This window comes from Poecilia mexicana, unplaced genomic scaffold (genome assembly GCF_051168715.1).
Source record: "Poecilia mexicana isolate PSO_F unplaced genomic scaffold, ASM5116871v1 scaffold_18, whole genome shotgun sequence".
Classification (NCBI taxonomy): Eukaryota; Metazoa; Chordata; class Actinopteri; order Cyprinodontiformes; family Poeciliidae; genus Poecilia; species Poecilia mexicana.
This window is the reverse complement of record NW_028263387.1, coordinates 23,504,982-23,532,501: the sequence shown is the minus strand read 5'-3', so window position 1 is coordinate 23,532,501 and position 27,520 is coordinate 23,504,982. Positions and strand designations below refer to the sequence as shown.

At 36.2% G+C, this 27,520-nt stretch overlaps 2 protein-coding genes and 3 long non-coding RNA genes across 7 annotated transcripts in view; 4 read left to right on the top strand and 1 right to left on the bottom strand.

Annotated features, from left to right (window-relative positions):
• The window catches only part of LOC148154238 (coxsackievirus and adenovirus receptor homolog), an 88,160-nt gene that overhangs the window by 28,166 nt on the left and 32,474 nt on the right, over nucleotides 1-27,520 (top strand). The window lies entirely within an intron of this gene.
• On the top strand, nucleotides 937-22,047 carry LOC148154244 (uncharacterized). Its single transcript, XR_015765979.1, has 3 exons — nucleotides 937-1,073; nucleotides 20,518-20,567; nucleotides 20,684-22,047. It is a non-coding gene; the product is annotated as an uncharacterized LOC148154244 (long non-coding RNA).
• LOC148154246 (uncharacterized) lies at nucleotides 9,822-10,425 on the top strand. The gene is made up of 2 exons (XR_015765984.1): nucleotides 9,822-9,973; nucleotides 10,115-10,425. It is a non-coding gene; the product is annotated as an uncharacterized LOC148154246 (long non-coding RNA).
• Nucleotides 12,967-16,477, bottom strand: LOC148154245 (programmed cell death 1 ligand 1-like). Of its 3 annotated transcripts, none has more exons than XM_088015148.1 (4): nucleotides 15,343-16,477; nucleotides 13,962-14,011; nucleotides 13,487-13,849; nucleotides 12,967-13,356 (listed from the first exon to the last, which is right to left on the bottom strand). In XM_088015148.1, the coding sequence occupies exons 2-4, from the start codon at nucleotides 14,008-14,010 to the stop codon at nucleotides 13,175-13,177; spliced, it is 594 nt and encodes a 197-aa protein (XP_087871274.1). In that variant the 5' UTR covers nucleotide 14,011; nucleotides 15,343-16,477; the 3' UTR covers nucleotides 12,967-13,174. The 3 variants fall into 3 exon arrangements, with proteins under 3 accessions (XP_087871274.1, XP_087871275.1, XP_087871273.1); XM_088015149.1 differs by having other exon boundaries at nucleotides 12,967-13,359; nucleotides 13,487-13,846; XM_088015147.1 differs by having other exon boundaries at nucleotides 12,967-13,359; nucleotides 15,343-15,597.
• LOC148154243 (uncharacterized) lies at nucleotides 23,564-25,756 on the top strand. The gene is made up of 2 exons (XR_015765991.1): nucleotides 23,564-24,184; nucleotides 25,344-25,756. It is a non-coding gene; the product is annotated as an uncharacterized LOC148154243 (long non-coding RNA).

The window sequence follows — 27,520 nt, the reverse complement described above, 5'->3', positions numbered from 1 at the left end:
TAAAAATGGAGGAATAATGTTTACTGATGTAGCAGCAGCTGTTCAACCTCTTCAGTAAAAAACACTTTAGTGTTTATTTCCTTTATTTAGTTATAATTGAGCTAATTTAGTATTACCCTCTCTAGTTCTCTACAGTCATGGCCAAAAGTTTTGAGAATGATCCGTGAGATTACAACAGGCTATTAGCCCTGAGCTTTGCTGCTCAGGGCTAATGAAAAACTATGTAGCCAAAAATGGAATCTCTGAATCTAAATGTAATTTATTTTGCACAAGACTAATTTAATGGAAATCTGACTTCACATTAAACAATAGAAGGCTTTATGCAGGAAGGTTCAACAATCTGCTATTTCCAAATATCACACAGGATGTTTGTCATAATGCCGAAATTTTCTTTTGACAATCAGAAAATATTTGTTTTCTTAATTCAGTTCTAGATTGATATGAATCAGTTTCTGTAATCAGAATCTTTCTGCACTTTGGATGATCAAGCAATAAAGAATAACAACTCAAAGACAGTGAAGCTTTAAAATTAATGTTTGTAGAGTTAATACTTTACTCTGCCAATTGGTGGAAATATTTTTTTCCTTAGTAACAGTTTTGACTAAGCAATCCATATTCTCTCCATATGAATGGTGACAAATGTGCAGAAGGCAAAAAAACAAATATTTTTCCAATAATAATTTTGTGCAGATTTTCAGTGTATAAATAAAAATAAATCATTTCTGAATCTGTCATCTGATTATTTAACAGTAGAACAAAAAAAACCTAAACTAGTATTTTAGTGAGTTTCTAAATTTTATAACAGACTGATTTTACTAAGAAGGATCAATAATCCGAATCATCTTCTGATGTTTTATTGCTGCTGTGTTTATTTACTACCACGAGGTGGCAGTAATGATCTGTTTTCAAACATGAATCTTTTCTCTGTTTTTTAAACTCAACCTTTCCACCATGCTGATGCCGCAGAAAGTTCATGAACCAGCTGATCAAACATCTTTCCTGATGTTCTTCACCACTTCACTGATGTTTATTCATCTTGATTTTTTCATGCCAGATGAGGTCAAAGACTAAACGTGAGAAAATGTTCAGAAAACCACCAGAACACTGTCCTTCACTTCATCTGTAAATGTTGCTGAATAATTAAATCAATTGAAGCTGCAGCAACAGATGCTCCTTGTACTGAGTGATGTTGATCACATATGTGAGCTGCTTCTTCTCCTCTTCCTCTCTCAGGATGAAGATGATCTCCAGGATGAGTGACTGTCTTGACTTCTGCTTTCTCTAGTCTGAAGTTTTCAGATCCTCATGGATAAAACTAATCTTTCACAGATAGTTGTCCAAGAACAGTTTCATGTAAAAGTTGTTATTCTGATAGAATAAAGGCCATAAACCTCCTGTTTTTTTTTTTTTTTACAAAGTTCAAATGTCAGATTTACATCTGAAAGTAAAGGTTAATCAGCTCATGTTCTTCCTCATTTTGTTATAAAAGAAGAAGCACTAAGAGTTCATACATATGTGAGTATTTTAGATGTTTATATAAGACAATACATTTTTAATGCTGAATCTAAACTGCATGTTATAAATTGGCAGACATGCTGCTGATCAAATGTAACTTCTTGACATGAGCTGTAGATCCTCTAGATGTCCAGACTGTGGGAGGAAACCAGAGGACCCAGAGAAAACCCACCATGCACCAGGGCTGGGAATCAAACCCAGAACCTTCTTGCTGCAAGGCAACAGCGCTACCAGCTGCGCCACTGTGCAGAGTTGAAAAATATAATACAGATAAAAGTTTAACTTGAGTTTGGCTGAATCTAATTTTGTCATGACAAAAACATGACATTTTCTTTAATGTGTTTTGATGAGGAAAATGTTAGATTGTAATGAAATATTGTATTGTAATAATGATGACATTGAATCATTTATTGCTTCACGTTTTAAATAATTTCTAAATGATTTCTGTCCCAATCAGACCCATTGATCAGTTTTGTGTCTAAATGATGAATCAGCTGATTGTTAATGAGACCAAAGATATTTTTCTGATGAAGGGATTTAATATTTTCACATATACAGTTGTGGTCAAAAGTTTACATACACTTGTAAAAAATCATAATGTTATGGCTGTCTTGAGTCTTCAATAAGTTCTACAACTCTTATTTTTCTGTGATAGAGTGATCGGAACACATACCTGTTTGTCACAAAAAACAGTCATAAAATTTGGTTCTTTCATAAATTTATTATGGGTCTGCTGAAAATGTCACCAAATCTGCTGGGTCAAAAATATACATACAGCAACATTAGTATTTGGTTACATGTCCCTTGGCCATTTTCACGGCAACTAGGCGCTTTTGTTAGCCATCCACAAGGTCCTGGCAAGCTTCAGGTCGAATGTTTGACCACTCTTCTTGACAGAATTGGTGCAGTTCAGCTAAATGTGATGGTTTTCTTGCATGAACCTGTTTCTTTAGCACTGTCCACATGTTCTCAATGGGGTTTAAGTCAGGACTTTGGGAAGGCCATTCTAAAACCTTAATTCTAGCCTGGTTTAGCCATTCCTTTACCACTTTTGATGTGTGTTTTGGGTCATTGTCTTGTTGGAACACCCAACTGCGCCCAAGACCCAACCTTCGGGCTGATGGTTTTAAGTTTTCCTGCAGAATTTGGAGGTAATCCTCCTTCTTCATTATCCCATTTACTTTCTGCAAAGAACCAGTTCCACTGCCAGCAAAACATCCCCAGAGCATAATACTACCACCACCATGCTTGACAGTAGGCATGGTGTTCCTGGGATTAAAGGCCTCACCTTTTCTCCTCCAAACATATTGCTGGGTGTTGTGGCCAAACAGCTCAATTTTTGTTTCGTCTGACCAGAGAACTTTCCTCCAGAAGGTTTTATCTTTGTCCATGTGATCAGCAGCAAACTTCAGCCGAGTCTTAAGGTGCCTTTTCTGGAGCAAGGGCTTCTTTCTTGCACGGCAGCCTCTCAGTCCATGGCGATGTAAAACACGCTTGACTGTGGAGACTGACACCTGTGTTCCATCAGCTTCCAAATCCTTGCAGACCTGCTTCTTGGTGATTCTTGGTTGACTCTTGACCATCCTGACCAATCTCCTCTCGGCAGCATGTGATAGCTTGCGTTTTCTTCCTGATCGTGGCAGTGACACAACTGTTCCATGCACTTTATACTTGCGTATAATTGTCTGCACAGTTGCTCTTGGGACCTGTAGCTGCTTTGAAATGGCTCCAAGTGACTTCCCTGACTTGTTCAAGTCAATAATTCGCTTTTTCAGATCCACACTGAGTTCCTTTGACTTTCCCATTGTAGCTTTTGTAGCTGAGTCTAATCACTGGGTCAAATGAGCCCTATTTAAATGGGCTCATGAGAAGTCAACAGCTGTAGTCAATCAGAATCACTTACAAGAAGTGAAGAGGCCATGACATGAAGCTAATTTGATTGACACAACTCGCTACATCACCAAAGTTGACAAATTTTGTTGCTGTATGTATATTTTTGACCCAGCAGATTTGGTGACATTTTCAGCAGACCCATAATAAATTTATGAAAGAACCAAATTTTATGACTGTTTTTTGTGACAAACATGTATGTGTTCCGATCACTCTATCACAGAAAAATAAGAGTTGTAGAACTTATTGAAAACTCAAGACAGCCATAACATTATGTTTTTTACAAGTGTATGTAAACTTTTGACCACAACTGTAATACACAGCAGCAGTTAAAGCTGGTCATTAGAGACATGAAGTAACATCAGAAAGTAAAAATGGTTTTATTTTAATCAGCTGGATCAAATGATTCATTTTGGTGACATTTTTTACATGGTGCTTGAAACAAAAATTAATCTGTTCTACTAACTGTAAAAAGTAAGTAAGAGTTTTGTTATTCTCTTCCTCCTTCAGGCTTTCAGATGTGATGCAGTTTAAATTAGACAGCAGAGAAAAACTACCAACCCTCACCCTGCAGTCATGTTGACACAGTGGAATATCTACTAGAGGTGTGTCTGTGTGTCTGAATTTGTCTGTGTTCTTTGACAAAGCAAGGAACACATTCCTGAGCATTTCGCTTGCTCTCTGACAGCTCAGAGAGCAAGCTCACATTCCTGACTTTGCTCTCAGAGAGAAAGCTCAAGAATGTGAGCTTGCTCTCTGAGAGGAAGCTCAGGAAAGTGTTCCTTAGCATTTGAACATGCATTTCTCTTGCTCTCTGAACAAGAGAAATGACAAAACAAGGAACACATTCCTGAGCTTATCGTGCTCAGAGAGCAAGAGACAAGCTTTTTATTATTTCTGATTTTTATCTCCAGGTTGAGCTGCTCAAGTTTTATTGACTCTAAGAATCTAAACTGAAGTTTTCATTCCCGTTACAGAAACTTGAATTTGTTGTAAACAATCTGCTGTAAATGAAAACTGAGCCTAAAGTCAGAAACAGGAGGATCCAGGTTGACATTTCAGAAACATGGAGAGTTTCTAAAAGAAGCTTAATAAGTGAATAGATAAAATGATTCAGCAGCTTGTTACACAGCCAACATTTATTCCTGAATATAGTTAATTTATTTCTCTATTTTCTGAAGGTTCAGTTAAACATTTCTGCTCATGTTCTTCATTCTCATTTACAATCATTAAAAGCAGATTATTTAAACCAGTGACCTGATCATTTAAAGCAACCCAAGTTTTAATTTCACTGAGTATTTTTTTATTAAAGTGATAAATTCGTTGAAGTTTCTTCATGTAAGAGCAGGAAGACGTGGGGAAGTCAACAAGCTGAGTTTTCATTTTGACGGTTTTCAGTCCAGGTTTTGTGGTTTATTGAGTTTAGTTTCAACAGCTTCAGAGGACGAATATGAGGAGGTGAAATTTTGTGTTTTAGTTCCTGTGTTTTGCCACCTACTCAGGCACTAAAACATTTTGCTTTTCTGAAGACCTACTGATTAAATTAATAAGTTAATGAGAAATTAATTAGGAAATAAATCAAATAACTTCAACAATAAACTCTAAACCTGAAACTTGGAACCAGTTAGATTGTTAACATCTGAATGAAAGTGTAGTTAGTGGCTTTAAGAAATGCAACAACATTTTTCAAAAGTGTCTTTGTTCTTTATACAATGATGGCATGATCTGCAGGCAGACCTGTCATAATAATGAATAAGACATTTTAAATATTCAAGATAAATAAACAAAACCACATAAACAACAAATAAATGAATTATAAAGTATCTATAAACAAACTTGTCCTTCAATAAACGGCTGATTGAGTCCAAAGTACCAGACTGAAGACTTTTATCTGGTTTTTAGTAGAAAGACAGAAAAGAGGAAAACAATAAATTATACAAATGGAAATGATTGAGCTTGATTTAATTTGTCATGTATTCATTGATTTATTGCTTATAGTGACAGGCCTCACTGCAGGCTTCATGTAACAAAGAATGTTTACTAAACCTTCACTGAATCAAACTGAAGTTTGTTTTCTCTGAATGAAAGTAAAGAAATATAGTTTGACTCCTAGATAAAGGTAAGACAGGTAAGGTAATCTTATTAGAAGAAAGCCATTCAAGGTGCCTTGTTGTAAAGTATGTAAGGTATTAAGCAATTCTAACTGTCTTGTTGCTTTGAACTGATTAAACCAAAATGAAGCAACAGTCATGATTCACACTTCTATCCATGTTTGGTTTCATTTCTGCACAACAGCTTCTTTCCTCCTCCAGTTATAAATAGAAGCTGAACTTTAAGGTTTGCTTTGCTTCACATTCTGATATTTTTGTTTCCTCAAAATCATTTCATCATCCAAGTGATTGATTTAAAAACAAAAGAGCAGATCTTAATTATTCCCCTTCTATTTAATGTTAGCTTCCTACAGATTGTTACATTAGCACTGAAGATGAAACTGTGCTGAGGTGGAGGATTAAATGTTGCTTTGAGGTCAGAAACTGAAAGGATAAAACACTTTATTGAAGACGTTCTGTTTCTGAGCATGTTTAGACAGATCTGTGTTTTCAGGCAGACAGGAAGTTAAAAGGTGTTTTTAAAAAACTGGGCAGAAATGATTGGAGGAAACATGAGGCCATGTTGGTAGGATCTCTGTAGGACTGAGATCAGGGCCAAAAAGATGAATTTATTGCTGTTAAGCCACTTTGGCTGAATGCATCAGAGGCCTGCAGTCATGAAACACATTGACATTTTAAATTAGGAACTTAAAACTGTTTGAAAACTATCTAGAGATGCAGTTTGTGCAGATCACCTTGTTTATTCTGCTCTAGTTTCTGATTTCTATAGTAATTTCATGTTTGTATTATTCTCTGTGTTTTGCTTTCGGACAACAGAAGAAAATTAGTTGTTGTGCTAACTCTAGCATTATTAATATTGATTATTACTGCTAACATGTCGATTAATTTAAATAATAATCACTCAAGTTTATCTGTGTAGCACATTTCAACAACAAGACAGCTCAAAGTGCTTTAAATTATAAAAACAAAAATATAAAGTCATAAAAGGAACCATACAGTCAACAATAGACTGTAAACAGCTGGAGAAACACCTGGACGTCCACCTGGACGCCTGCAGCTGTAAGGCGTCTGCAGGGTCTGCGACGTCTGCAGACATTACATTTTGATGAATGTTATAATCAAAATCATCAACACAGATCTGATATGTTGGTCAGTGTTTAATTTATTATGCTTCAAAAACAGCTATAAACAGGAGAGGGTTTTAGTCTAGATTTAAAAGAACTGAAATAAATGAAACAAAATACTTGAAGTTATTATTGTAGCAGTTCCTCCTGCGGCAAAACAGTCCCCCAGCATGATGCTGCCAACACTATGCTTCAGAGTTAGGATGTCACCAGCATCCCAGTTCTTCCTCCAAATGTAACTTTGGTCATCTTGGTCAAACATTTCCACTTCAGCTTCATCAGACCACAGCTTGTGTAACTGATGCCTGAACTGATGGTTGAAACAGTTTCTATGAAGCTCCTGCCTTCACCTCACATGGTTTTCATCAGAGACCAACAGATGATTTCTCCTCCTGCAGTCAGTGAAGTTCACTTAATGCAGAATGATTATTTTGTTCACACAGATGTTTGATAAGATCTGTGGAAAGATTCTCACAGATGTGTGCAGGACTGGAAATGTTTGAATGTAATCAGTCAGAGAGCAGCAGCTCATTATATCAGTCACAGCAACAAACACCTCGGTGGTTCATGCTGGATGTTACTGAAAGTCATTATTGGAAAATGAAGTGAAGTTGGTGTTGAATGTAATTTAAAACTGCAGAGTTGAACGTTTATGTTATGACTCAAGCTACAACATGTTTTATTTACACTCTAAAAAGAAAAAAGTTGAACCAACTTAATTGAATTGCTTCTGTAGGTAACAAGCAATTCAATTAAGTTTATCCAACTAAATTTATTAAGTTTAACCAATTCAATATATTATAATCACCCAACTCAATTTGTTAAGTCAGTCTTACTCAAATCATTTAGTTTACTTCAAAAATGGTAAATAAACTTAAATAACACTTTTGACCACATATTCACACATGTATTTAATGCTCAGATTGGTTGGCAACTTGGCATTAAGTACCCAGGGGACACATTAACATACGACAGGAGGAAGCTGGAATTGAACTGACAACCTTCCGATTACAAGGCAACTGCTCTATCCACAGAGCCACAGTCGCTTACTGGGAATGTGTCCCTGTAAGCGTAAGAGTCATTGTGTCAGACATGGGACACAAACTGAATTATTTCAAGTAAAGTCAAAGTGAAAAAGGTTATTTAAGGAAAAGATTTGTGTATTTAGATGACACTGTAAAAAGATTATTTAAATTTAGTTTGGAACTTCTTAAAAGTTTGAGTTGACTTTCTGTAGAATTAAATCAAAGAGATTTTAAATGTTTATTAGAACAAAATAAATTATTTGAGTAACAATGACTTAAATTTGTCATGTTAAACCCCCTTATGAATTAAGTTATAAAAACTTAGCAAATTGAGTTGGAAGAACTTAGTGAATTGAGTTGGATGATCATAATAAATTGAGTTGGTCAGACTTAGGATACAAAACTGGCGTTGAACTCAATTGTTTTAAGTAAAGTCAAAGTGAAAAGTTCCTTAAGGTTAAAGATTTGTAAGTTTTGAGTTGAATGAACACAAAAAAGTAAGTTGTCATAGCAAAAGCAAAAGAATTAAGTTAAATTAATGTAAATAAGTCCATAAGATGAACTACAGCCCAAAAACACTTTTTAGAGTGTAGTGTGACTGATAATTAGTACGACTGTACTCAGAAGAATAATGAGCCCAATACATTTCTACTGAAACTCTCAGATATTTCATGATTTAATATATTTACAAGAACATCTAGGCTGTTCAATGATGCTGAAAAGTCTTAAATCTGCAAGAAATAAAAGATACTTTTCCACGATTAAACAGAAATTTATGGTATTAAAGAAAGGATAGACTCTGACATTATAAAGTCTGAAATTTGTGTGAAAAGAATGAGCCTTGTTTTCACACAAATTGAAAATGAGCCTAATTTTTTTTCAGTGAGACTCGTTGAAAAAATGCCCAGAAAGGGAAGCAATGTTGTGCTTTTCCACAGCCTGAAGAGCTTATACATCATTTCCTGTATCCGGGAAAGATACAGGAAATGTATCTACCACACAACTGGAAGACAAGACCAAGACCAGGTCCTGCCTTTCTAGAATACCAGGAAGGCAGGTCACTGCCGAAAATAGCATTTCCTGTACAAGCACACACAGGATTTCCACTTTATGGCAGAACGAACACTTAAACGTCTCATGGCTGCTTTGTTTATTGCTGTCTGTCAGAAACCTGCATGTTGTTGTGGCTCATTAATCCTGAAGTGATTTTAGGATCAGAGGAACATCAGTGAAAATTGTCCTTTCATTTAGTCTAATAACGACTCAACCTGCTGTTTTCTGGAGCATTTTGATCCACATGAGCAGGAAGCAGAACCTGCTGATAAAAATCATAAACTGATCATCACCAACACCTCAGCCTGAGCTCTTCTTGGAAAAACTAAGTGTTTTATAGCCGACTGGTTAAAGGGCCTGTTGTTGTTTTATGTTTTATTAAAGTTTTGAACTGAATTAACTTTGCAGCCAACAAAAACCTCAGTGAGATTCAGATTAAAGAAAGATTCAAATATAAATTCAAAAATACTTTATTGGTCCCAAAGGGCAAATTAGATAGAATAAATTAAGATACTATAAACTTTCTCCTCAGATTTCCACCATGATCTTCATCAGAGAAAGCAGCTCTATTCTCTCTGCCTGCTGGTGAACAGGGATCTTATTGCCTTCAGTTGTCTCACCGTTTTTGTTGTTGTTGTTGTTGTTTTTTTTTAATAAACATGCTTATAGAAAATAACGTGTTTAAACATTGCAGACTCATGACATTTGTCATGACATAAAATAATTTCACTCATCTCCTTTGCAACAACAGGCAGCGGTTCTGAAACTACGACTCAGTTTTTATTTATTCAGTCCTTCACTGTGTGACTCAGTTCCTCTCTTCTTCAACACACTCTGAAGGCTTCAGGGGTTTTCCTGTCTAAACTTAATTTTAACAGAAGTCATCTTATTCAGCAGAACTGCATAGGAATGTGCTTCAAGGATCAGGGTTGGGAAACACCATAACAACATGACACATCTTTGTTCAGATCCTGGGCAACAAATTACTACAGTAATAAAAAAGTCAGCCAATCATCAGTTTCTCTCTGGTTACAGAAGTAATTCATTATTTAACACAAAGCAGCTGGACCTTGGTAGATGAATTTTGTTCTGTATTTTTTTTCAGGACGAGTCCAGAGTGACAAAGACGTCCTCAGAGAAGGACGAATCAGACTCCATGTGTCCAGACTGAGGACTGAAGACTCTGGTCTGTATCTGTGTGACGTGAAAACTGAAGATGGATTCAACTCTGGAAGATGTCGACTCAACGTTACTGGTGAGAAGAAATAATATAAATCATTTTCCTTTGATTAAAATCTTAATCTGTTTAATGAACCAACATCTTCATCTTCTACATGAATCCTCTTGGATCTCAGTTTTCATCAGATTTTAATAAATATTTCTGATATTTCTACAGCAGCTGCTGATCAGATCCAAACTCAGAGACCAACTTCGACTCCAGAACCAGAGAGAGGAAGGAGCATCATCTTCATCAGTCTGGGAGTGACAGCAGCTCTGATTGTTATAATTATAATATTTATTACTTTCAGAAAGAAAAGTAATACAAATCATTTAACAAGTGGAGCTGAAAAATATAATACAGATAAAAAATTTGTTCACTTGAGTTCGGCTGATAATAAATCTGTCACGACAAAAACATGACATTTTTCTTTAATGTGTTTTGATAAGGAAAATATTAGACTGTAATAAAACATTTTATTGTAATAATGATGACACTGAGTCATTTATTGTTATTGTTTCCATTTCCTGTTTTAAATCTAAATGATTTCTGTCTGTCAGAACCATTGATCAGTTATTGAGTCTGAATTCTGAATCAGCTGATTGTTACTGAGACCAAAGATATTTATCTGATGAAATTATTTAATTTATTATGATTAAATGAACATTTGGATTAATATGTCGTAAAACAAGACACCTAGACACTTTTGAGTGGTTATTAATATGTCATTATTTTCAAGTGATGATTTTTATTCGTGAAACAATGTTTTATTCTTTAATTTAGATTTTCACCATCAGTGTTTGTTTTTGTAGGAAAGTTTATAAATTTAAATGTTGAGGTTTCATTAGAGAACCGTTAATACTTCAACGAATCCAAAGTTTTCTAAATGTTACAACTCAAACATTGAGAAACTGATGTTTATTCTGTAGTTTTATGTTTTTATCAATGAACAGAAACTGAGGCTTTTATTAATAGCCTGTTTCCTTTTCTATCAGCTCTCAGACCAGCAGAGGCTGAACCTCACAGTCCTTCAGACCCAGAGGTCGGCATGGAAACCAGCTGATAAAGCTAAACACAGAAACATCGCTCTGCTTTTACAGGCTGATAAAGTCAGAGAGGGAGGAGAAAAACTGAGAAGGAAAACTTTAAGGAAGGAGACAAAATACTTGGTAGATCTGGATTTACTAAATGTTTAAATGTTTTAAAAATGTATGTAACCAGTGATTTAATGGTCTAAACAAAGTCTGTGACATGTGGGTTGGAGATAGAAATGCTGCAATGACTTCCTTAAACGACAAACTCTGCCTCGGTTTCTGATTGGTTCAGAAGTGCAGAGTCAGATGACGTAGATGTGAAAGGTAAAGGTAACTTTTGTTCATTTCCAGGTTCAGACATGACTGTCTGCAATGGGCTGCTGTCGCCCCCTGGTGGCAGAAACATTCATCACGTTGCAACAAGTAAAGATCAACCAACTTCCCCCCCCCCCCCTCTTCCACTTCACCCCCCTCCCAGTGTGGTGTTGTGTAATGGATGGTTGTACTGGACCTGCATTTCCGTTGTCTTTCTGACAATGACAATAAAATTCTTCTGGTTCTGACCAATGGACCAAAAGGTTTTAGAAAACTCTTCAGTTTTTCCTGTTACCAGGATTTTAGTGACGAGAGCAGCTCAGTATAAAATGTCGTCATGCTGAGGGATTTTCAGGCTCAGTCAGAAAACTAGAACCAATAGATGGAGATTAACTGGAGAGACTTGATGATTATTATAATAACATCAGACATGTTGAATATCAGACATCAGATGGAATCACTAATTAATATTAATTCACCTTTTGGGACCAAAATGACTCAGAGACTCTATCAGGTTAATGAGGAAGATATTATCATCATCTGTGAACTAAGGGCTGATCTGAATGTTGAACATTTATTTTAAATGAATGTTTAGATGATTCATCAGATTATTAGAGGATATTTTACCAGATTTTAGACAGAAATATTTAACAGGAAGCTATTTAATTTAAACACCAGTTCTCTGAAAAACATTAAAGTCTTTAATGCTGAACTGCATCAAATTCCTCTGAAAACAATAAAACTGTCATGATGTCCAGTGGTTGGAGGTGAGGAAGACGCCGGTGAACCTGGGTAGTCATGATGAAATTATGATTTAATAAAGAACCAGGAACAAACTGAGAAATACAGGCAGCAACGGAAACAGACAGACAAATGACAAACAGTAGACGAGGAGCGACGAAGGACAGAGACAACAGGTGGGGTTAAACACACAGGGAGGAAATCAGGGAACTGGACACAACTGGGAGCAAACAGGGACGACAGAACAAAACACAGAAAAACCTCAAAAATAACTACACAGAAAACAGATCATCACAAAAACTTCATAAGAGAAAAAGGTTTCCAGCTGGTTTATTGTGAAAAGATTTGACTAAGAGGGTTTGTTGTAATAAAAATAAGGTTATTTTTAATAAACATAAAGATGGCAGATTATACATGAATAAATTACCTTAGAGTCAGTTTTAAAAAGAGAAATTATGACGATCCACAATGTCTAAGAATATATTAATGAGATGAAACTGAGCTGTTTGTTTTGGAGATGTTCATTTACCCAGAGAGAGGAGATTATTGTCCTGTTAGTTAAATTATTTATTATTTATCACAAGAAAATGTTATTTATGGATTGTTGGAGGAAAACTGGACAAATTATTAAGATTGGTGGTTGGTAGTTAATTATGCAAAATGTTTGCTATGAACAAATAGAAACATTTTAGTTTTCATATAATTATATTCATAACATTTAGTTATGAAGAAAAACAAGAAAAAGTATCACAATAATATACAACAGCAATAAAATGTGATATTTATAACTTAACTCTCCTCTGATGACTTTGATGTTTTCCATCTGGATGAAATGATTTCTACTAAAGTTGAGTTTATTAGTTAACATCTGGATGTTCATGAGGTTTGATGCTCACTGAGGTGAAACAGCTGGATGAAGATTTAATGGAGCAACAAAAACAGGAGGAAAAAACTACATTTAATAAAACTGGAATTAAACATAAACATCTGAGACAATAATTTACAGTGTTCTTATTAGAGGTAAACCCAACAGCAGTGACAAGAGACTTTATACATATAAAAAAATTATTTAACTGAAAACTGATTTATAAGGTTTTAAAGTCTTTTATTTCTTTAAAACAGAAAATCAAGACTTTTCCCACATAGTTCATGTGTTTCTCAAAGAGTCTGTTGAGTTAAAAGACGTCTTGCTTCTCCTATGAGTATAAATTAGAACTACAACTAGAATAATCACAAATGTTACAGCTGCTACTTTAATCCAGATGATATGTGTCCATCTCTCTGGTTCTGGAGTCAAATTTGGTCTCTGAGTTTGGAGATGATCAGCAGCTGCTGGAAAAGAAAAGAAATTATTTACTTACTCAAGAAGTTTTAACTTTAAGATAATTATGTTTATCATGGATATAAATGTCAGTTTCTAACTGTTCATTGGAAAACATTTCCATTACTTTCTTCTCACCAGTAACGTTGAGTCGACATCTTCCAGAGTTGAATCCATCTTCAGTTTTCACGTCACACAGATACAGACCCGAGTCTTCAGTCCTCAGTCTGGACACATGGAGTCTGATTCGTCCTTCTCTGAGGACGTCTTTGTCACTCTGGACTCGTCCTGAAAACTGATCATCCTGAGATTCTGGAAACTCAACACCATGATGGACCTGATAGAGAACAAAAACTCCATGATCCGTGTTCGCTTCACAGTAGATGAACAGTTCCCTGTAGGATCCCTGAGTCCTGGTGGTGAAGGTCCACTCCAGAGTGATGCTGTGGTTCTCCTCTGCCTCATAGCTGCTCTGGGTCACATTCACTACAAATGTTGCTGCTGAGGAGACAGAGAGGGAAAGAGAGGAGCAGACACACTGAGAACTGGAACATGGGAGTCTTTCAGCTCCATCTAGAGAGCTTTCTGTCACAAAGACAAGATGGAGACTGACCACAGAGACATGAGCTGAGGATGAGGAGCAGCAGGGAGATCATCTTCATCCTGAGAGAGGAAGAGGAGGAGGAGAGGCAGCAGGACATTAATAAACATCAGTCACATTATGAGGAACATCTACAGTCTGACTTTTAGATTCATCAGGTAGAAACTCCTCAACTTTCTAGTTTTGTGATGATGATTAAAGTTTCTTTGAATCTGTTATGGTAAAACATTCTTCACCCGTTAAGCTCAGTGTCAGGGTCAGTAGGTCAGTCCACCATGTTTTTGTGTTGAAAAATGTTAAAAGTTACAAAAATTCTGACATGCACAAGCCGACATCATGATTTGGAAATAATAGTGAGACTAACAGGACGACCCACTTTGCACCTCGTCCTCATCAATGGGTCACTATAAACCTAATGTAATCATCTTTACTGTCTCATATTTATACATCATATTTATACATCATATTTATACATGATAGTTGGAGGAAGTAAAGTCTGGTGGCCCACCAGCTTATAATACAGTGGGAAAATGTAAAAATAAAAACAGCACTACTGCCACCTTGTGGCCATAAGTAAATACAGCAGCAGCTTCAACTTCCTCTGATTTCAGAGCAGAAACTTTATTTTTTTGGAGATTAATTATTATTAATCATCAACCTGGAAATCTGCAGGAGTTTGTGATTTTATTCTTTCTCTATTAATGACAAAGTTACAAACTAAAGCTGAACAATCCCATAATTCACTGCTTCTATGATCTGCAGAGTGTTCATTAATTGAAAAAGGTTTATTTAATATTAAATTATATACTTCAATTCATCAAAAGAGACTAAATGATTTATTAAATAAAACCTGAATTAAGTTAATGAATATATTCATTAAACATATTAATTCAGTCTCAATAACATAAACCTTTTACTGTTTATCTTTGTTTTATGCTTCAGTCTGTATTTTATGGAGTTTATGTGTCACTGAATGCCAGAAAACATTTATTAAATCAGCTCAGCTCAGATTACATGAGTTTAACTTGGTGGAGGTGAATATAGATCTGTTTCATGAAGTTTCTCTGTTTTTTTTTTTCTGAAAAAATATTTTATCAAGATTTTTATTCATTAATATTTTCATTTTCACGTTTGTACTCATCTCTTCGTATGAAACAAGTTCAGCGCTTAAATATCACTAGTTCATCTGAAACAATGTGAGCAAAGGGAGCAACAGATCCTGGTTGCTAAAGGAAACCAAACGTTGTGGAACCGCCAAGTGGTTCCGCTTCGTTTGGAAAGAAAACCTGCAGAAAGAAGTTTGATCATCTTCGTCTGAGTCCGCTGATCAGTTTGAGGAAGAAAACAACAAGTAGCAGGTCTAAGATCATGTTGTTCTAACTGATATCCTCACCTCTTTGTTGCATTTAGAGGCTGCAGGTTTTATCGGTTTCATCAGAGCTGCAATGACTTTCTGTTGTAGAAACTCGTCTGATTTTCTGCAGAGGATCTGCTGAGTTATCGCCGCTTCTCAACAAAAAACTTCACAGAGAAAAACTGGAGGACAAAAACTAAATAAATTAGAGTCACCCAGAAGGTCTCAGACATGAGCTTCATCCATCCGCTGCAGTCCATGTGAGAGAATGAAAGCGGGCAAATTCAAATCACTGATGACGTAACACCACTGGATGAACGAAGGACGCCTCGGTCAGACTGATTTAATAGAAACACACAGATTGAACTTCTTACTGCTGGTTTAGGAAAATGCTTGATTAGATAAATCTGATGTTAATGTTGAACCCTTTTATTTTTGTTTTGTTATTTTTACTATAATCTGTCCCATTTGTGTCTTAAAGATTCAACGTCCGAGGTTACCTGAACGCATCATGGCTGACTGCTCCTCCTTGCTGCTGCGGTCTGTCCTTCCTGGTCTTATTGAGAAACGAGAGAAGTGAGAGAAATATTTTAGCGCTTTTAATGAATCAATGACCCTTCATGTGTTCATAGAAGCTGTTTGATAAAATCATGTTTTTATAAAAGAGACTCAGAGAGAAAAACAGACCCAGAGTCCTGGAGGAAGACAGAATATTTCTGAATGTTTTCTCCAGTTTTAACTTCAGGTTCCTCTAACGTGTAAAACCGTTCAAAGCTGACGTGGCTCTAATAAATGAGAAAGTTAATATTGGTCAATTATTGATACCATCAGTTCCTCCATCTTCTTCTTCTGAGGATTTCTCCTCCAATCAAAGCAGCTTCAGCTTCAACATCTGGATCCAGGATGAGGAATTAAAGAGTTAATAAATGTTGGATGTTCAGGTCAGCCTGTGATTAAATGTGACTGAATCATCAGAGACGTTCAGTAAAGATGTTCAGGATAAACAACTAAAGAATCAGAAACTCTGACATTTGCTCCAAACTGATGGCATAAAGACTTTTTTCCATCCAGACTCGTTTCCACTCAGTGATTCTCCTCTGATCTCAGAGTTTTCCTCGTTTCCAGGCAGATTGTGTCTCTTCACATGTTTCAGGTTCAGCTGCAGAGTTTAAAACGTGAGTGAAGTTGGCCCCCACCTTCTTCAAATCAGACAAAATTGGTGTCAAACGTTTGTGATGCTTTGGCTTTGAAGATATTAATGAAAGTGTAAAGGTCAAAAGGTCAACCAGCCACCCGCCCGCTTTTGACCTTTACACTTTCATTAATATCTTCAAAGCCAAACCAACACAAACGTTTGACACCAATTGTGTCTGATTTGAAGAAGGTGGGGGGGCAACTTCACTCAGGTGAGTTTAAATCACTAAAACTGACTTTGTTACTTTGAGCAAATTAAACTTTAGAACAACTAAGATGGCCTGGATGAATCTATTTTTAAGTTTCGATAAACTGTTGAGAAAATGTGAAAAATTAAAACTCTAAACGAGACAGATTTATAAGTGAAAATATTTATTTCCACAATTTCACAAAAAAAGCACACACAAAAAAGCAAGACAGAACATATTTTACTTTATCTTGTTTACAATGTGTTGACATTTATTCACAACTATGTGCAACATTTAAACTTTAATAAATAGTTAAGAGTTTAGAAAACATAAGAAACTATCAGCATTTTTCAGAGGAAAGTTTTAACAGCTGTGCTAAAACTTAACCTTTAAAATCAAACTAGATATTTGCTCAAATATTTCTTCATTACTCCCTTAATAATAATAAACTATTAATGAATTAATATCTTAATATTGTATTATACTTTCAGATTCCAGGTGTAATTTCAGAGAGAAACTCATCTATTTTATTATAAATATATTTTCTTTCTAGTTTGCATTTTAAAACTGATGTAAAACATAAATAATAAGAGCTAAAAGTCCCGGTGAAACATAAACTCAGATTCTTCCTCGACTGTTTGGTTGTAGATTCTCAGTCGGAGGTTGAAGCTGATCAGCAGCTGCTGGAGAGAAAAGGAGAAACTTCAGTTCAGACCTGGAATCAGATGGATCTGCTTCAGCTTCAATATAATTATTTAATGATTCAGCAACATTTACAAATGATAACATGAAGAACAGTTTTCTGGAAGTTTCCTCTGAACTTCATCTCACAAACATCTGACCTGAAATGATCAGATGAATAAACATCAGTGAAGTGATGAAGAACATCAGGACAGATGTTGGATCAGCTGGTTCATAAACATTCAGTTATTTTTCATCAACATGGTGGAAAAGTTGAGTTTAATACTGATGACAAAACAGGAAAGATCCATGTTGAAACAGATCATTACTGCCACCTTGTGGTGATAAACAAACACAGCAGCAGTAAAACACCGGAACATGTTTCAGATCGGGCCGCAGTTGGTAGAGCTGTTGCCTGGCAGCAAGAAGGTTCTGGGTTCGATTCCCAGCCCTGGTCTTTCTGCATGGAGTTTGCATGTTCTCCCTGTGCATGGTGGGTTTTCTCCAGGTACTCTGGTTTCCTCCCACAGTCCAAAAACATGTCAGGTTAATTGGTCTCTCCAAATTGCCCCTAGGTGTGAGTGTGTGTGTGCATGGTGTGTCTCTGTGTTGCCCTGTGACAGACTGGCGACCTGTCCAGGGTGACCCCGCCTCTCACCCAGAACATTAGCTGGAGAGGCACCAGCACCTCCTGACCCCACTGAGGGACAAGGTGTAAAGAAAATGGATGGATGGATGTTTCAGATCTTTGACTCTTCTGAGTTAAATCACTTATAAAATGTTATAATTCTTGATTTTTATATAAACAAACTTGTGAAATCTGGATCATGTCTATTATTTAATGTCTAAACTGTTCAGAGTTTGTAAACTAAAAATATGCATGAAATTGTTGCTGAGAAAACATTTGTAAAATATCTCTGAATACATTTATCTGAATACAAATATCTCCCCCGTCTGTCTCTCCTCCCCTGTGTGCGTGCATGTAGGTGTGTGTGTGTGTGTGTGTGTGTGTGCGTGTGTGTGTGTGTGTGTGTGTGTGTGTGTGTCCTCCGATTTTCATCATCTAACCACAAAACCTCCCCAGAGCTCATCTACCTTGATGTTTTGATGTTTGGTTCTTCTTTCTGACAGTGTGATCAGAAACGCCTCCCACCCATCATATATAAACAACAGCAGCATTATTATCTGGTCTGCTGCTGTTCCAACCTTCTGCTAAACCAGGAGATCCACATCACCAGGTGAGTTACTTGAACTGGTCCCTTTGTGGCAGATCATCTTCTCAACCTTGATTTTAAACATTCATAGATGTTTGCATGTTGTCCAGAATCCTCTGTCTTATTGGTCATAATAGTTATTTTTACTTTATCAGACTTGTGACTCCAAGTTTAAATTAATAGTAATGAATGTGACCCAGAGGACATATTTATACTTGCTTTTCCTCATAGAAACATTTAAACAGGAAACTTTGTCTCTGCTGTTTTCCAGAAACTTGTCATCATGTTTCAGAGTTTTACCGTCCAATGGTTTTATTTAACTTAAGACATTTTTCTCATGTTATTAAGTCAAATAATCTGATACTTTTTCATCAATATCAAGAGATTATTGACTTTAAACAAGCCCCAGTTTTGTGCTGAAAAGTTACTTATAGTTTTTGTCATATTTCAAGTGTACTAAGATATTTGCACTAAAAACTAGACTAAATACTTTGTAAGGATTTTGGTTTTTGCAATGTAAAAGCAGCATGTTTGGTGTCAAACAGCTGATATCCTGAATGAAACTCACTGAGTTCACTGAATCAGATCAACTGATTTCTGTCAGTGGATGAAAGCTGGAAGAAATTAGTCTGATAAAAGATGTTAAAACATGAAAATGTATCAGAAATATTTGGTTTTCTAGCAGAAAGATGATATTTTGTTCCAGTTCTGACCATCAAAGATCTTCTAGTGGATCTGAATGAAGCCAGAATCCTCTGATCTCTGCAGCTTCAGCTTTATGACAGTTTACTTCAGTTTTACTGCTCATCATTCAGCAGATGAATTACCCAAAAACGCTGCTTACGTTTATGAACAACAGATAAATAAACCCACTGAAGAGTAAACAGATGTGTTCCCATCATGAGGTCGTGACCTTCACAAACGTGATGTTTGCTCTAGTTAGAAACCAAATATTTCTAACTAGAGCAAACCACAAGTTTAACACATCATAACCTGAACATTTGCAGATTATCTGTTATCGTGTGAAATACATTGAGTGTTTCTCTGATTTTTATCAGTTATTAATTCAGAGTGGAAATAAAGAACATCATGAACCCAAAAAGTTATAAAACAATCAATGGACTTATGATGGTTTTCAGCATCAACCATCTTCAAAAATCTGCTCTGCTTTTTTCTAGCTTTGTTTTTAAAACAACATATTTCTGAGCAACAATAATCCTGGTCACTTTTTTCTGAACATTTTTCCAAATTTTTAACCCTCTGGTATCGATTTAACTCACTGAGTTAATGCAATAAATAATCGTGTTTAAGTTTTCGTTCCAGTTCCACATCATTTATATAAACATATTAAGAGGTTTGTGAATGAAATCAATAAACTCAGACCTGTGGCTCATCGTCAGTTAAGTGTGCAGAAATTAATGTTGTTTTAAATATAGATTCATGTTTAAAGGTTAACTTTGTCCTTTTTCTATATGCTCTCAATAAAATTCTGCAGAATTTGCACAACATAATTATTGATCAGGCAGTAGATTGTTTTTTGTGATCAGGCCTGAAACCTTTAATATAAATTTAATTTTCTATAAGTTTGATGTTTTACTTGTGTTTCTAAAACATGTGAATAGAAATTAAACTGATTATTTTACTGCACAACAGAGAAAATTTTATACAGTATAGTTTAGATCATATGAAAAGCGTGTTTTTTTTATTAAAGGGTCATTAGCGCCTTCATGACTGATGATTGATATAAAATGTCTTGTTGCTGATCTGCTCTGAACATTTTACTGTTTCAGATTCAAACCTGCAGTTCAGGAGTTTCCATCTGAAGAAACTGAGGTCAAAGGTCAGACTGAGTTGCTATGACTATAGTTGTTCCTCATATTGTTACTGATGTTGTTCCTGATGTCCTGCTGCCTCTCCTCCTCCTCTTCCTCTCTCAGGATGAAGATGATCTCCCTGCTGCTCCTCATCCTCAGCTCATGTCTCTGTGGTCAGTCTCCATCTTGTCTTTGTGACAGAAAGCTCTCTAGATGGAGCTGAAAGACTCCCATGTTCCAGTTCTCAGAGCGTCTGCCATAAATCCTCTTCATTGTTCTGTCCTTCCAGAAGCTGCTTACACCTCCGACCCTCAGGAACCGATTGGAGATCCAGAAGCTAAACGTTCGCCAAACATCGGCCTTCAGATTTCTCTTGCAGTGTTTTCAGCAGTCGGATCTGTAGCATTATTTCAGCTGACCAAATGTCTCTTACGTCGCTGTTTTGGAAACAATCAGAGATGTTCAGAAATTATTTCAGCCATGTAGCTGGAGAGCAACTGATGGAGCTCTTGGATTGGACGTTATTTTCCTGAATAATTAGAAAAACTGAAATATGTTTGTTTTTAGAAACTGTCTATTTATTCATGTAAAGTTTATTTCACATGACAGAAATGTCATGTTTTAATCCTTGAAGGTAAAACTTTTAAATTGAAGAAGGTGTTCTTACTTTCCTCCATTATTGAATGGAGAAAAACAATATTCAGATTCAGATCATCAGGATCAGAATAAAACAGCTCTGCTGCGTTCCAGTTGTTTTACATTAGTCTGTTTGCTTAAATTGCTGGATTAATACAATAATTATAAGTTACAATATTGGTCTTATTTTACAGTGCATGAGTTGGGGCAGGTTTGAGGTCGGGGTTGCATATTCAGTAGCTGTTTCTGACAAATTAACTGGTATCAAATCAGCTGGTTTCTGCTAAACTTCACTGTAAGCAGCACATTACTGGGATTAATGATAAAGGCTGACAGGAAATCAGTTTCATGTTGAATTGTTCTTCATCCCTCTGCCTCAGTTTGAAACATAAAAAAAATGTTTTTAAAAGAGTGGTGGGGTTGCCCCCTTGTCTCACAATAGAGTGATTTCTTTTAATAAGGATCAGTTAGTTCACCTGATAGTTCAGATTGAGACAAAATAATCTCCACGGAGAACCGGAGCATTTTATATGTGTGTTGGTTCATACTGACTACATTTACTGCATTTTATCCTCTCATAACATTTCTCATGCTTACTGAGGCCTGAGGAGGGTCAAATCAAGATAATTCATCTGATATTTATCTGAACTTGGAGGGAATTTGCTGGGACCAATCAGGTCTTCAATATTTTCAGAGGTGAATCTATTTAGTGATGACTTTGGACTCATTTGAAGATGGATTTTCAACACTTCCAGACTAAAGTTCAATATATTAATGATTTCATTTGCTGCTTTGCATTTCTGACAGTTTTTTTATATTAAACCTGTGAAATGAGGCATTTATTTTCCAAGGTGAAATCCTACAACTTGAAGAACTGTGACGTAATTTTTCAGGATTGTTTTGTCTTTTTCTGTTATTTCCTGATTGTTAAACTCATACCTATTGTTACAAAGCACTTTATCATGTTCATGCGCTGTAAATAATATTTCAAAGTTTTCAATAAATCCATATTTACAACCATGTTGTCCTGTGTAAAATAAAGTGATTTAAATTTTAATCCAGTCAGATTGGAGCTTAGAAACAGTTTGTGTTTCTACACGATGCCATACGAATCCAACAATGTTACAAATTTTAATATTAATTTCTCTAACATTCAGTGGGAAACAAATCAAACTAAAATGTTTCGTCAGTCAGTGTAGTTGTCTAACAGCTTGTCCCTTCAATGTGGTTTTGTTTGCATATTTTTTACTTTCAGTTTTGATCTTCCTCTTTTTCAGCCACTGGAGCTCTGCAGCTTTTACTTTTGATTCCGTTGTTGTTGTTTTTCTTTCTGAAACTTTCTGATCATTTCGTCCAGATAATCAATAAATGAACAGGTGAGCAGCTCAAATATATTCATATCTTCTTGGTTTAATGTTTTCTACAACTTTTGTTACGTTACATACTGATGAGGAAGCAGCGCCATGACGGCAGATTAAAATGCTGCTTTGTGTTCAGAAAGTAAAATGCTAAAATAAATACTTTATTTAACGCACATTATGCATCTAAATTGCGTTTTGACAGACGTGTGTTTGCAGCTCAGACATAAAGGTAAAAGGCGACAGATGGTTTCTGCAGAGAAGCAGGAAATGCGAATTTTATCAAGATGAAGAAAAACTTTCATTTTTAACATCAAAAATGATATTTGTGCTGCTTAATTCAGGATCTGATCAAATATGAACATTATTCATCTGCTGGGTAAGAAAGTTGAGGAATAAAACAAAACAATAGAAAAAGATCAAATGTTATCGGACAGCTGGCGCCATCTAGTGACGAAAACATGTTTCTGCATGTTGCAGAGAAAATCAAGCTTTATGTTTTAACTTTAGTTGCTCAGACTTTAGTTTGTGATGATAAAATGACAGTAAACATTTTGCATAATTATTAAATAAGTAAGTATTTTGACCATAACTTTATTTTAGGCATATTTTCCAACTCCAAGCTGAATCTTAACAGCAGGTGATGTGAATATTTATAATGAGGGAGGCTGTAAAGAGGCCATTAATTGTGACTCTTAAACATTCAATTTTGAACATTTATGTTTGCGGTTTAGTAATATTTAAGATTAAATGAGAATTTGTAGTTTATGATTAATAACATAATGCTCAAAAATAAAACTTGCCCAATAGCACAGTGTGTTTCTGTCACTGATAATCAGAATAATAGACGACATCAGAATGTGGACGATCTGCTTCTAACTGCATCTCAGTGAAGCTTCACTCAATGTGAACTCAGCTTCTTCCTTTTACATTAATGTTTGTAGCAGCTTTTATTTGGAAAGACGAATATTCTCAATCCTCAAATATAACATTGTCAATGAAACATTGACACTGAAAACTGTAACTGTGATATATAAATGTCTGGTTTAGTTTTGTAGCTGTCTAACATGAATCTTTCTTTTCAGAATAAAACTGCAGAATTGATTGTAAAATTCAACACAACAATCTAAACAGGGACAGAAAAAATGAAGGAAGGTTTAAGACAAGAACAAGGAAATTTAAGATGCTTATTTTACTCATAAAAGCAGTTTAGGTTTAATGTAGTGACTGATGTTTATTAATGTCCTCCCCTCCTCCTCTTCCTCTCTCAGGATGAAGATGATCTCCCTGCTGCTCCTCATCCTCAGCTCATGTCTCTGTGGTCAGTCTCCATCTTGTCTTTGTGACAGAAAGCTCTCTAGATGGAGCTGAAAGACTCCCATGTTCCAGTTCTCAGTGTGTCTGCTCCTCTCTTTCCCTCTCTGTCTCCTCAGCAGCAACATTTGTAGTGAATGTGACCCAGAGCAGCTATGAGGCAGAGGAGAACCACAGCATCACTCTGGAGTGGACCTTCACCACCAGGACTCAGGGGTCCTACAGGGAACTGTTCATTGTCTGCAGCTTGTTGGCTCCTCATAAAGAACTAGTTCTCTATCGAGTCCATGAAGATGATGAGTTTCCAGATTCTCAGTATGATCAGTTTTCAGGACGAGTCCAGAGTGACAAAGACGTCCTCAGAGAAGGACGAATCAGACTCCATGTGTCCAGACTGAAGACTGAAGACTCTGGTCTGTATCTGTGTGACGTGAAAACTGAAGATGGATTCAACTCTGCAACATGTCGACTCAACGTTTCTGGTGAGTTTTCCTGAAACACCTGAACTTTTAATGTAGAACTTTTATTATGTAGAATCAACTCTTTTGAGCTTTGCATTATATTGTTATTCCCTCATCAAAAACATACCTAGAGTGCTGCTTTGATGCTTTCATGCATGTTTGAGAAATCATTTAATCTCCATGGCAACCATTCATCTGTGTAAAACGCCTGGTTGGATGTTGCTCCTCCTCAGAGCTGCAGTTTCCAAGCCGAGGAACTAGAAAGCAGCAATTAGCAACACCTGATGGAACATCTGTCATTATAGGAGTTACATCTCAGTGCAACGGTGGTAAAAAGTTTCCTAAAGGGTTAATATAGGTGCCATGTGATGACATCCTGAAGGCAGGATATCAGAAAGAGTTTTTAAAGAGACAGAGACCCAATTTCATGGTGTCACATTATAACTCAAATTTTAAACGCTTTTTTTAAATGCCCAGTTGTTTTTATAACAACTGGAGGTGATGCAGTTACTTGATTGTGCTATAAAATATCACTATGTGCTTGGGAAACACATCATTCTGCCCCTTCAAGTCTAAAACTTGTGACTTTAAATTTTGTGAAAGAAAACTGAAAAGATGCAGGAAAGTGTTTTTGATTAAAAAGTAACTAATATTAGGGGTGCTGTAGCAGCGCAGGGTCAAAACTCAACCCAGGTGAGGAGGCCTTGGTCCTGGATGCAGCAGCTTCAATCCTGGCCTGGTGACATTTGCTGCATGTCTCCCCTTCTCTCATTACTCTCTTTCCTGTTGACCGCTTTCAAATAAAGGCCACTAGAGCCAACAAAAATAAAAAGTAAGACATTTTTGAAACCAGTGAGTCTTTCTGATTTTATCCAGAAAGACACTCTGGATAAAATCAGAGAAAAAGATGAAAAGTCTTCATGTTTCTGTGGGTTTGTGAGCAGAACCGACCCGGTTTATCCAGATTAAAACAAAACCAAATCAGTCTTTGTTGTTTATTTGGTTTCATGTTTGTTTAATGTACAGTTAAACTTTATTTTTCTGCAGCTTTCTGTAAAATTCAAAGCCATTAAATATTAAAACAAAACAAACCCAAACAGTTTCTCTGAACATTTTCTCATTCTGAATGAAATATTTAGTATTTCCATAAATCTCCTTCTTATTTCTCTCCGTCCAGCAGCTGCTGACCTCCAACCCAGAAAATGACCTTGGATCCAGAAGCAGAAGGTCGAGGAAGAATCGGCCTCCATGTTTCTCTGTTACTGACAGCAGCAGCTCTGATGGTCAAACTTTTCCTGACTCTGTTCAACCTGAAGGTTCCTGAAGCTGTTGGACGGACAGACGGCCTCACATTTCACTCTTCATCACTTTGGTAACCAGAGCAGATCCTGGTTGATATGAAGACTGTAAACCAGGCCCAGAGCATCACTCCTCCGGTTGTCAACGGCAACCGAAGTCTCTCTGGTCTGGCCATAGAGTGGATGTAGTTTAGCTGTTTCCTGTCTAAAAGCTGAAAGGTTTTGTTACTTGAATCATTTCATTTTCTCTTTCTGATGTTAAAATGTTGTAAATAAATCAGTTTTTATAGTAAAATGTTGTCAGGACTCCATGTTGAATGTAGAATATTTTTCACTTATTAATTTGTCTCATTCAAAGTTTTAAGTTTTCACATTTTTCTCAGCAGATTTGATCAAAACTGTCATCAATTTGACATAGATGAAGAAAAGCAGAGCTGCTGTTTCACAGCTGAAATGTTTCTCTTTGTCCACATGGTGGCGCTCTAAGCTCTGACTAAAAGCTGCTCAGCAGTGAAAGTTAGTTGTTCTCCTCCTTTCTGTCTTTATTCAGTTCTAATGTGAAAACACAGATTTAAAATGTTTCCTTTAATGAAATGTGTTTATTTCTGATTATTAAATATTGATCTGATCAGTTGATCAGCAGCTTCAACCTGATGCTTCTCTCAGTCAGATCAGGTCACATGATCCTCAGATTCTGGATCAGAACCAAGAACCCGTCCTCACCAGATGTTCTGACGACCAGCTGCAGATCAGCAGCAACTCCAGCCTCAAGCAGGTCAAAGGTCAAGCTGGGTGTGCAGAGAAACCAGAGTCCTCCAGCATCAAGACGTTTCTATTCAAAAACCTGCAGAACAAAATGCATAAATCAAAGTCCAGCTGTTTAGTATTAAATAATGATTTACTTCTGTAACCAGAGAGAAACTGATGAGCTGGTCGACTTTGTCAAACCATGAATGAGGAAAATCTGATGAACATGAAAAATAAAAATAGTTTTGGAGATGAACTGTTCATGAAGACAGAACTGAATCTTATAAACTGTATTAGGTGTGTCAGACTTTAAAGTTGCAGAATACAGACTAAAGGTCAAACAAATAGTGAAGTCAGATGAAGTATCACTGTAGAAATTTGTTTCCCAGGATTTGAACAAAGAGATGTAGTGTCACTATGGTGTTTCCCAACCCTGATCCTTAAAACACATTACTATGCAACTGTGGTGATTACGACTTCAGTTCAAGTGAAGTTTAAACAGGAAAACCACCTACAGAGTGTTGAGGAACAGAGGGGCTCAGAGTCACCCAATGAAAGGTTGAATAATTTAAAAATGAGTCGTAGCTTCTGAACTGCTGCCTGTGGTTGCAAAGAAGGAGGTGATTGAAATTCTTTGATATAACGAACCTTTAATAGAGTCTGCATTGTTCAAGCACATTGTTTTCCATAAGCATGTTTCTAAAAAGAAAATAGTGAGACAACTGAAGGCAATAAGATCCCTGTTCACCAGCAGGCAGAGAGAATAGAGCTGCTTTCTCTGATGGGTGAAGATCATGGTGGAAATCTGAGGAGAAAGTTTTTAGTATCTTAATTTATTCTATCTAATTTGCCCTTTGGAGCCAATAAAGTATTTTTGAATTTATATTTGAATCTTTCTTTAATCTGAATCTCACTGAGGTTTTTGTTGACTGCAAAGCTAATTCAGTTCAAAACTTTAAAACATAAAACAACAACAGGCCCTTTAACCAGTCGGCTATAAAACACTTAGTTTTTCCAAGAGGAGCTCAGGCTGATGATCAGTTTATGATTTTTATCAGCAGGTTCTGCTTCCTGCTCATGTGGATCAAAATGCTCCAGAAAACAGCAGGTTGAGTCGTTATTAGACTAAATGAAAGGACAATTTTCACTGATGTTCCTCTGATCCTAAAATCACTTCAGGATTAATGAGCCACAACAACATGTAGGTTTCTGACAGACAGCAATAAACAAAGCAGCCATGAGACATTCAAGTGTTTGTTCTACCCTAAAGTGGAAATCCTGTGTACTTGTACAGAAAATGCTGCACAAGGCA

Bases quoted from the DNA above. Each gene is read 5' to 3' on its own strand.
- LOC148154245 (XM_088015147.1), bottom strand. From the start codon at position 14,010: ATGAAGATGATCTCCCTGCTGCTCCTCATCCTCAGCTCATGTCTCTGT. The intron at 13,850-13,961 runs GTCAGTCTCCAT...CTGTCTCCTCAG, and splicing joins CCTCAGCTCATGTCTCTGTG to CAGCAACATTTGTAGTGAAT. The intron at 13,360-13,486 runs GTGAGAAGAAAG...TTTCTTTTCCAG, and splicing joins ATGTCGACTCAACGTTACTG to CAGCTGCTGATCATCTCCAA.